Below are 10,809 nucleotides of genomic sequence, written 5' to 3'. Positions count from 1 at the left end.
TGTCGGAGGTGCCATCTTTCGGATGAGACGTTAAACCGAGGCCCCGTCTGCCCCTCTCAGGTGGGATGTAAAAGATCCCACGGCCACTATATTTTGAATTAGAGCAGGGGGGAGTTCTCCCCGGTGTCCTGGGGCCAATATTTATCCCCCAACCAACATCACAAACAGATGTTCCGGTCATTTATCACATTGCTGTTTGTGGGATCTTGCTGTGCGCAAATTGACTGCTGCGTTTCCTACATTACAACAGTGACCACACTTCAAAAAGTACTTCATTGATTTTGAAGCCCTTCGGGACGTCCTGAGGTGGTGAAAGGCGCGATAGATGTGGGAGTTATTATTTTTTATTTCTTTTATCTGGCCAGGAAGTGCTCGACACTCACTGGAACCCTGTATATTTATTTCCCGTTTGCTCTAGACTCTCGCCGGGTGGTGAGTGGGGAATCACCGCTGAGCCCAGTCTAGTCTTCACCCAAACACGGTTCCCAGCTGGACCGACTGGACGGTCATCAGGAGCAGGAACCCTGGCTGATATTTTTCCCGCTCCAGAACCTCTGGGTGCTCTGGCCAACTGGGGCGGCTATTTCTGTCCTGGGTGAGATCAGCGAACTTAGCACAGCCCAGGGATATAACCTGGGCCTCTCCTGCTCTGTGTAGTTGAACATATATCCCTTGCTCTATCGAGGGTGCAGGAGGTAGAGTCCATGAGACCCTCCCCCTCTCCAGCGACAGATGTGTTAGGTGCGTGCAAACAGGAAGCAAATGAAACTCGTGAGCAAGAAATCAGTCCAAAACATTTAATTAGGAATTCACAATCGTACTTGAGCATTTATTACAGAGACTGTGTTCGTTTCCCAGCTGTTGGAATCAGCGCCCCCACAACGTTCCCCCACCCCAGATTTTTTGCGCTCCCCGTCACACCTGACCCTTCTCACGCCCCCTCTCCCGAGGGCACTGAATCTCGCTTGGGGTACGGGCTCCGCTGGCGCTGGGTCTCAGGCCCAAGGGGGCCGTGCGTGAGCCCGCACACCGAGTGTCAGCGGGACGGTCGACAGTGGTGGGGGTCGGGCCGTCGCGTTCCCGAGCCAGCTGCTGCACGCAGGCTTGCGATCAGGCGTCACGGTAAAGCGATCAGGAGCGGGGGGTGCCCTGGCAGATTCCCCCACCCCCAAAACTGTGGCGCTGAGGTCAATTTTCGAACCCCCACCAGCTGAGGTCAGCAAACAACACAGAGCAGGGGGAGAGTCTTAGACCCGTCCTGCTCTGTGTGCGGCTCAGTCCCAGGGCATTTACTCAGTGAGAAGCCTGGGGGAAATGTTCTGAATTTGATGAGTTTTTATTCTGCACAGTTCAGCACTTACACCGGCGAAAGCTGCTTTACCAATTACACCGGGCAAGACTTGGAGACGACACACAATGAGGCTGACAGAACTGAAGGCACGCTTACTAATTAATATATATATCATAAATAAATCCACATGCAAGATGTCCGTCACCACATTGAAACTAAACGGAAATAAATGAGTTTTGAATCTCATCACACAATATAGATATTGTTGAATAACGAGAGGAGAGCTGAGTGGCTGTTGCAGGAGTCGATCTTCAGTAATAAAGTTCCTTGTCCCACCAACCTACAGGAGAGAGAGGAAGAACGAATTACAAAGAGACACGTGGTAAGACTCCCATGATGGGACAGTGTAGAGGGAGCTTTACTCTGTATCTAACCCTGTACCTGCCCTGGGAGTGTTTGATGGGACAGTGTAGAGGGAGCTTTACTCTGTATCTAACCCTGTACCTGCCCTGGGAGTGTTTGATGGGACAGTGTAGAGGGAGCTTTACTCTGTATCTAACCCTGTACCTGCCCTGGGAGTGTTTGACGGGACAGTGTAGAGGGAGCTTTACTCTGTATCTAACCCTGTACCTGCCCTGGGAGTGTTTGATGGGACAGTGTAGAGGGAGCTTTACTCTGTATCTAACCCTGTACCTGCCCTGGGAGTGTTTGATGGGACAGTGTAGAGGGAGCTTTACTCTGTATCTAACCCTGTACCTGCCCTGGGAGTGTTTGACGGGACAGTGTAGAGGGAGCTTTACTCTGTATCTAACCCTGTACCTGCCCTGGGAGTGTTTGATGGGACAGTGTAGAGGGAGCTTTACTCTGTATCTAACCCTGTACCTGCCCTGGGAGTGTTTGATGGGACAGTGTATAGGGAGCCTTACTCTGTATCTAACCCTGTACCTGCCCTGGGAGTGTTTGATGGGACAGTGTAGAGGGAGCTTTACTAACACGGGGTGCCTGTAATGAGAGTATTTGCTGACACTAGATGCCTGTAATGGGACTGTTTGCTGACGGGGGGTGCCTGTAATGGGAGTATTTGCTCATTCCCATCCCTAGTATTCTTGATGCCTCAGGCTCTTTATGGAGAGATGCCTTTAGCCGTTTCTTTAACACTCACTTCCGGGATGTCGGCGCACTCCCAGCTTCCGTATCTCATCGTAGACGAAAATCAAGATGCCAAACGGAATTGGCACAAACCACCACTGGCCCCTGTCAAAGAAAGGAGTACAGGTCATTGTACCGTTCACATCTCCCTCACTGCGGCCCCTGTCACGGGCAGTTCCACCTCCCAGATCGCGCCCACCCTGGACACTAAACTCTTACCTTCGGCTGACATCGCATTGCAATATCGAGGGCGGCCTACCCTCTGGGGTGGAGCACGAAACCCCGGCCCTGTTCGCCCCCTTTCCAGTCACTCGCGGATTTTCAGGGAGCCCATGGCACTGTTTTAAGAGTTCTTCCTGGTGTCCTGGGCCCAACATTCCTTCCACAACCAACACCAAAAAAAAAACAGACCAGCTGGCCGCTCGTGGCTGATTGTGGAATTTTGCTGTGCACAAAATGTCCGCTGTATTTGCCTGTGTCACGACTGTCGCTGAATTTCGAAGTAGTTAATTGTTTCTGAAGTGCTTGAAGATATTTGAGACCATTGAGAAGGCGTGTTATAACAACTTGCATTTATATAACGCCTTTAACGTAGTAAAACGTCCCAAGGCGCTTCACAGGAGCGATTATCAAACAAAATTTGACACGAGCCACATAAGGAGATATTAGGACAGGTGACCAAAAGCTTGGTCAAAGAGGTCGGTTTAAAGGAGCATCTTGAAGGTGGAGAGAGATGCGGAGAGGTTTAGGGAGGGAATTCCAGAGCTTAGGGCCCAGGCAGCTGAAGGCACGGCCGCCAATGGTGGAGCGATGGAAATCGGGGGATGGACAAGAGGCCAGAATTGGAGGAGCGCAGAGATCTCGGAGGGTTGTAGGGGCTGGAGGAGGTTACAGAGATAGGGAGGGGGGCGAGGGCCATGGAGGGATTTGAACACAAGGATGAGAATTTTAAAATCGAGGTGTTCCCGGACCGGGAGCCAGTGTAGGTCAGCGAGCACAGGGGGTGATGGGTGAACGGGACCTGGTGCGAGTTAGGATACGGGGGCAGCAGAGTTTTGGATGAGCTGGAGTTTACGGAGGGTGGAAGATGGGAGGCCCGGCCAGGAGAGCATTGGAATAGTCGAGTCTGGGGGGTGACAATAGGCACGGACGGGGGCTCCAGAGGCACAAAGCCGACTTTCCACTCTTGTTGGTTGTACTTACCGAATAGGCATGAAATTAAAGATATTGGGCATCCCAGGGCAGTAGCACAGGAAGTTGCCGAGCAACACTTGGAAGATGATGGCGGAAAGCAAGACCCTGTTCCTGAAAACGAAATTCAAAAACAAAATGAATTGCTGGTCAAACGTTCAGCCGGGAGACTGCGCCCTCGGGCGGGGGAGAGGGGACCAAAGTTGGACCGTGTTTCCGTCTCCTCACCTGAAGACCCCCTGCTGAAACATGGAGAGGCGTCTGGTCTTTCTGATGAGGCAGTCGGAGATCTGGCACATTTCGATGCTGATGAAGAAAACGGTGTAGCAAGTGTACTGCTGGTACCTGCGCTGCCAGTAGGTCTGAGAAAACACAAGGCGAAGCAGTTAAAGAGAGGTGATACAGACCTGACCTCTCACTTCAGAGACAGGCGCTCACCTCCAGCCCCGACTGATAGCATCAGTTTCTCTGGCTGTTCTCTACGTGGAATGGCTTTGGAACATAGGAGCAGGGGGAGGCCATTCAGCCCCTCGAACCTGCTCCGCCATTCACTCAGATCATGGCTGATCTGTACCTCAACTCCATCGACCCGCCTTTATACCCTTACCCAACAAAAATCTATCGAGCTCAGTCTTGAAGGCTCCAATTGACCCCCGGCCTCAACAGCTTTTTGGGGGAAGAGAGTTCCAGATTCCCACTCCCCTTTGTGTGAGGAAGTGCTTCCCGACATCACCCCTGAACGGCCTGGCTCTAATTTTAAGGTTATGCCCCCTTGTTCTGGACTCCCCCCACCAGAGGAAATAGTTTCTCCCTATCTCCCCTATCGAATCCCTCGATTAGACACTTTGGGACTGTTTGAAACCAGCTCCCAGCGCAAAGCTACTACTGAATTGGAAATTTCCCTGCACTGAGTTAGCCAGCACTCGATTTTACGCGGTGTTAGGTCTGGCTTCTTTTAGTAATTTATGTACTTGGACCCCTAAATCTCTCTGCTCCTCCACAGTTCCGAGCTTCTCACCATTTAGAAAATACTCTGATTTGTCTTTCTTCGGTCCAAAGTGGATGACCTCACACTTTCCCCACATTAAACTCCATCTGCCCCAGTTTTGCCCACTCACTTAATCTCTCAATGTCTCTTTCCAACTTTCTGCTCCCGTCTACACTATTTACTGTCCCATCTAACTTAGTGTAATCAGGAAACTTAGATACAAGGCTCTCCATTCCTTCATCCAAGTCATTTATAAATACAGTGAAAAGCTGAGGCCCCAGTACAGATCCCCGGGGGACACCGCTAGTCACATCCTGCCAATTTGAGTACATACCCATTATCCCTACTCTCTGTCTCCTACCAACTAACCAATTCCCGATCCAAGCCAATGGCTTGCCTCTAATTCCATGCGCTCTCAGTTTTGTTAACAGCTGGTCGCCCCGTGAGACTCAGCAATTTAAGGAACGAATTTGATGAGTGCTGTCTTTGTTCCCCTCCCGACTCCGGTTCCCAACACGTCTCCTGTTCGCTGATTCCCAAGATCCACAAGAGACCCACTTGACGTACCCACTCTTGTCCATAACTGTCTTCCAGGGAGTTCAGGTTCACATCTTCCCACTGGGCTCTCAGCCCGATGCACAGGAGTGGATACCACCCCTCCTGGGTCATAGCTGTGAAATAGTCGGTGAATCCAGCAAAGGACTGAATGACCCCTGTTACAGAAAAGCAAGGGACAACCTGAGAAACGGTTACATCACCCGCAACGGTCCTTGCGCGAATTATTCCCCCCTCTCTCCCCACTGATTGGTGAACGTGCAAACCAATGCTGGTGCCAGCCATGACTCAGTGAGTCTCTCTCTCTCGCCTCTGAGTCAGAAGGTCGTGGGTTCGAGCCCCCACTCCAGAGACTTGACGCCCATAATCCAGGTCAACAGGCCTCAATGCCAGTACTGAGGGAGCACCGCACTGTCGGAGGGTCAGTACTGAGGGAGCGCCGCACTGTCTGAGGGTCAGTACTGAGGGAGCGCCGCACTGTCGGAGGGTCAGTACTGAGGGAGCGCCGCACTGTCGGAGGGTCAGTACTGAGGGAGCGCCGCGCTGTCGGAGGGTCAGTACTGAGGGAGCGCCGCACTGTCGGAGGGTCAGTACTGAGGGAGCGCCGCGCTGTCGGAGGGTCAGTACTGAGGGAGCGCCGCACTGTCGGAGGGTCAGTACTGAGGGAGTGCTGCACTGTCGGAGGGTCAGTACTGAGGGAGTGCTGCATTGTCAGAGGTGCCGTCTTTCAGATGAGACTTTAAACTGATGGTCTGCCCTCTCAGGTGGATGTAGAAGATCCCATGGCCGCTATCTTGAAGAAGAGCAGGGGGGAGTTCTCCCCGGTGTCTTGGGGCCGATATTTATCCCTCAACCAACATCACTAAAAAACAGATGATCTGGTCATTCATCACATTGCTATTTGTGGGATCTTGCTGTGCACAAATTGACTGCTGCATTTCCCACATTACAACAGTGACCACACTTCAAAAATAAAAATTAATTGGCTGTAAAGCGCTTTGGGACGTCCTGAGGTGGTGAGAGGCGCTGGAGAAATGCTTTTTCTTTTATAAGACGTGAAAGAAGAAGGAACAATATAAATAATGTGACTGGGACGCTGCTGTTCTCAGGGAGAGTACCTACCAATCTGGAAGTACGAATAGACAGCGAGCTGTTCGTTCACCAGCCGATCTTGGCGAGGATTTCGAGGCTTGAGGTTCATAATGTCACTCTCAGCTTTCTCGTAGGCGAGAGACACCGAGGGGAACTGTTTTATATTAAAAAAAGGTTCAATTAGTGAGGACGGAACATTCACAGGCACAGGAACGTAGGAATCACTAAATGAAAAAAGATAGAAATCAATCTAATTGATCTACTATCCTGGCCTTTATAGCTGGAGGACTGGAGTACAAGGGGGCAGAAGTTATGCTGCAGCTTTACAAAACCCTGGGTAGACCGCACCTGGAGTACTGTGAGCAGTTCTGGGCACCGCACCTTCGGAAGGATATATTGGCCTTGGAGGGAGTGCAGCGTAGGTTTACTGGAATGATACCCGGACTTCAAGGGTTAAGTTACGAGGAGAGATTACACAAACTAGGATTGTATTCCCTGGAATTTGGAAGATTAAGGGGTGATTTGATCAAAGTTTATAAGATATTAAGGGGAACAGATAGGGTGGATAGAGAGAAACTATTTCCGCTGGTTGGGGATTTTAGGAGTAGGGGGCACAGTCTAAAAATTAGAGCCAGACCTTTCAGGAGCGAGATTAGAAAACATTTCTACACACAAAGGGTGGTAGAAGTTTGGAATTCTCTTCCGCAAACGGCAATTGATACTAGCTCAATTGCTAAATTTAAATGTGAGACAGATAGCTTTTTGGCAACCAAAGCTATTAAGGGATATGGGCCAAAGGCAGGTATATGGAGTTAGATCACAGATCAGCCATGATCTTATCAAAGGGGCTGAATGGCCTACTCCTGTTCCTATGTTCCTATGATAGTCCCACACTTGGAATACTGTGTACACCTCTGGTCTCCATATACCTTGGTTAGACCACACTTGGAGCACTGTGCACAGTTCTGGTCTCCATATACCTTGGGTAGACCACACTTGGAGCACTGTGTACAGTTCTGGTCTCCATATACCTTGGTTAGACCACACTTGGAGCACTGTGCACAGTTCTGGTCTCCATATACCTTGGGTAGACCACACTTGGAGCACTGTGTACAGTTCTGGTCTCCATATACCTTGGTTAGACCACACTTGGAGCACTGTACACAGTTCTGGACTCCATATTATAAAAAGGACAAAGAGGCACTGGAGAAGGTGCAAAAAAGATTTACAAGGATGATATCAGAACTGAGAGGTTAAATATAAAGGACAGTTGGTACAGGTGATACTGGTAAGGGAGAGTTGGTACAGGGTTATATTGGTAAGGGAGAGGTGATACAGGGTTATATTGGTAAGGGAGAGGTGATACAGGGTTATATTGGTAAGGGAGAGTTGGTACAGGGTTATATTGGTAAGGGAGATTTGGTACAGGGTTATATTGGTAGGGGAGAGTTGGTACAGGGTGATATTGGTAAGGGAGAGTTGGTACAGGGTGATATTGGTAAGGGAGAGGTGATACAGGGTTATATTGGTAAGGGAGAGTTGGTACAGGGTTATATTGGTAAGGGAGAGTTGGTACAGGGTTATATTGGTAAGGGAGATTTGGTACAGGGTTATATTGGTAGGGGAGAGTTGGTACAGGGTGATATTGGTAAGGGAGAGTTGGTACAGGGTGATATTGGTAAGGGAGAATTGGTACAGGGTTATATTGGTAAGGGAGAGTTGGTACAGGTTTATATTGGTAAGGGAGAGTTGGTACAGGGTGATATTGGTAAGGGAGAGTTGGTACAGGTTTAGATTGGTAAGGGAGAGTTGGTACAGGGTTATATTGGTAAGGGAGAGTTGGTACAGGGTGGTACTGGTAATGATAGGTTGGTACAGATTTATATTGGTAAGGGAGAGTTGGTACAGGGATATATTGGTAAGGGAGAGTTGGTACAGGTTTAGATTGGTAAGGGAGAGTTGGTACAGGGTTATATTGGTAAGGGAGAGTTGGTACAGGGTGGTACTGGTAATGAGAGGTTGGTACAGATTTATATTGGTAAGGGAGAGTTGGTACAGGGATATATTGGTAAGGGAGAGTTGGTACAGGTTTAGATTGGTAAGGGAGAGTTGGTACAGGGTGGTACTGGTAATGAGAGGTTGGTACAGATTTATATTGGTAAGGGAGAGTTGGTACAGGGATATATTGGTAAGGGAGAGTTGGTACAGGTTTAGATTGGTAAGGGAGAGTTGGTACAGGGTGGTACTGGTAATGAGAGGTTGATATTGTTCGGTAAGAGTGGGTGCTGGTTGAATTCGTCAAGTCTTCATCAGAGAAACGTGCCCAGACTTACAATATCAGTAGCAAGCTCGATGAACAGGATGGTAATGCAGCCCAATGGTAATGGCACACTCATGGTGATGTAGATCAGGTAAGGTGCCAGTTCCGGAATGTTCTTCGTCAGTGTGTAGGCAATCGACTTCTTCAAATTGTCAAAAATGAGACGTCCTGAGGAAGTGAGTTGAGGGAAACACAATGACTGGAGTTTGTGGACAAGAAAAGCCATCGCGTTGTCGAGTCAGTGCTCCTCTGACCAATCTCCCTCAGCCCCAGATCCCGGACCCTGCCTGCTCCTCCACAGTGTTAAAATCGCACCCCATCAGACCATCTCCCTGCTCTCATTCTAAACATCTGTCCAAGAGTGATGTGTTGGCAAATGGTGAGACACTGAGTTAGATGCTTTACCTGCCCTGGGAGTGTTTGAAGGGACAGTGCAGAGGGAGCTTTACTCTGTATCTAACCCCCTGTACCTGTCCTGGGAGTGTTTGACGGGACAGTGTAGAGGGAGCTTTACTCTGTATCTAACCCCCTGTACCTGCCCTGGGAGTGTTTGATGGGACAGTGTAGAGGGAGCTTTACTCTGTATCTAACCCCCTGTACCTGTCCTGGGAGTGTTTGATGGGACAGTGTAGAGGGAGCTTTACTCTGTATCTAACCCCCTGTACCTGCCCTGGGAGTGTTTGATGGGACAGTGTAGAGGGAGCTTTACTCTGTATCTAACCCCCTGTACCTGTCCTGGGAGTGTTTGATGGGACAGTGTAGAGGGAGCTTTACTCTGTATCTAACCCTGTACCTGCCCTGGGAGTGTTTGATGGGACAGTGTAGAGGGAGCTTTACTCTGTATCTAATCCTGTTCCTGCCCTGGGAGTGTTTGACGGGACAGTGTAGAGGGAGCTTTACTCTGTATCTAACCCTGTACCTGCCCTGGGAGTGTTTGATGGGACAGTGTAGAGGGAGCTTTACTCTGTATCTAACCCTGTACCTGCCCTGGGAGTGTTTGATGGGACAGTGTAGAGGGAGCTTTACTCTGTATAACTCCCCCTTACCTTGCTCCACACCGGTTACAATGGAGGCAAAATTATCATCCAGGAGAATCATGTCTGCCGCGTTCTTGGCCGCGTCCGATCCGGCAATCCCCATGGCAATGCCAATATCTGCTTTCTTCAAAGCCGGCGAGTCATTGACACCGTCCCCGGTGACAGCAACGATGAACCCCTGGGAAAGAGATGGGCCGAGTGGCGTTAACAGGTGTCTGGATGCTGGTACAGTGCATTTCTCCACAAATTGCATTTATATAGCGCCTTTAACGTAGTAAAACGTCCCCGAGACGCTTCACAGGAGCGTAAATCAGACAAAATCTGACACCGAGCCACATAAGGAGATATTAGGACAGGTGACCAAAAGCTCGGTCAAAGAGGGAGGTTTTAAGGAGCGTCTTAAAGGAGGAGAGAGAGAGGCGGAGAGGTTTAGGGAGGGAATTCCAGAGCTCAGGGCCCAGGCAGCTGAAGGCACGGCCGCCAATGGTGGAGCGATGGGAATCGGGGGATGGGCAAGAGGCCAGAATTGGAGGAGAGCAGAGATCTCGGAGGGTCGTAGGAGCTGGAGGAGGTGACGGAGATAGGGAGGGGCGAGGGCCATGGAGGGATTTGTAAACATAGGATGAGAATTTTAAATTCGAGCTGTTGTCGGACCGGGAGCTGATGTAGGTCAGCGAGCACACGAGGGTGATGGGTGAACGGACCTGGGAAAGGTTGATGAACCATCCCTGCCCCTGTGCTGAAATAGCCCACCTCACCTGCGCTGGGAGGGAGAGGGACTACAATTGGTGCTCAGTGCCCCTGGTTTGAGGAGGGGGAGGGTGGGGTCGAGAGGGGGGTTGAAATCGACCTGGGGCTCCCGCACCTGATCACAACCCGGCCCCCCCGTGACTGGATCAGTCGCAGTTGCGATGCCTCCCATGGTTCAATATCCCACTGGGCCCGCCGGTGAGGAACCGGCGGGGGTCAACAGGAGAGGAGAGGTGAAAGTTGAGAGGGTTGGTGAGGCAGGGTGTGTGGATTGCCCAGTCGCGACGGCCCCCTCGAAACGATGGAGCGAATGGAAAGCCCCACTCACCAGCTTCTGGCAGCTCTCCACAATGATAAGCTTCTGCTGGGGCGAAGTTCGAGCAAACACGATCTCGGGGTGGGTGCGGAGAATGTCAACCAGCTCGTCAGGGGTCAT

At 50.5% G+C, this 10,809-nt stretch overlaps 1 protein-coding gene across 1 annotated transcript in view; it reads right to left on the bottom strand.

Annotated features, from left to right (window-relative positions):
• Positions 1-842: 842 nt before the first annotated feature.
• Positions 843-10,809, bottom strand: part of LOC137306251 (potassium-transporting ATPase alpha chain 1) — a 38,467-nt gene continuing 28,500 nt past the window's right edge. The window contains exons 14-22 of the mRNA XM_067975401.1: positions 10,702-10,809; positions 9,633-9,801; positions 8,600-8,754; positions 6,297-6,420; positions 5,187-5,332; positions 3,860-3,993; positions 3,644-3,745; positions 2,454-2,545; positions 843-1,631 (exon numbers count right to left, since the gene is read on the bottom strand). The exon at positions 10,702-10,809 is cut by the window's right edge and continues 43 nt beyond it. Of these exons, the coding sequence (XP_067831502.1) occupies positions 1,603-1,631; positions 2,454-2,545; positions 3,644-3,745; positions 3,860-3,993; positions 5,187-5,332; positions 6,297-6,420; positions 8,600-8,754; positions 9,633-9,801; positions 10,702-10,809 (1,059 nt within the window). The 3' untranslated portion in view covers positions 843-1,602. The remainder of the gene's footprint in view (positions 1,632-2,453; positions 2,546-3,643; positions 3,746-3,859; positions 3,994-5,186; positions 5,333-6,296; positions 6,421-8,599; positions 8,755-9,632; positions 9,802-10,701) is intronic.

The sequence above is a fragment of the Heptranchias perlo genome, chromosome 42 (genome assembly GCF_035084215.1).
Source record: "Heptranchias perlo isolate sHepPer1 chromosome 42, sHepPer1.hap1, whole genome shotgun sequence".
Taxonomy (NCBI): Eukaryota; Metazoa; Chordata; class Chondrichthyes; order Hexanchiformes; family Hexanchidae; genus Heptranchias; species Heptranchias perlo.
This window is presented reverse-complemented; position numbering and strand designations above follow the sequence as displayed.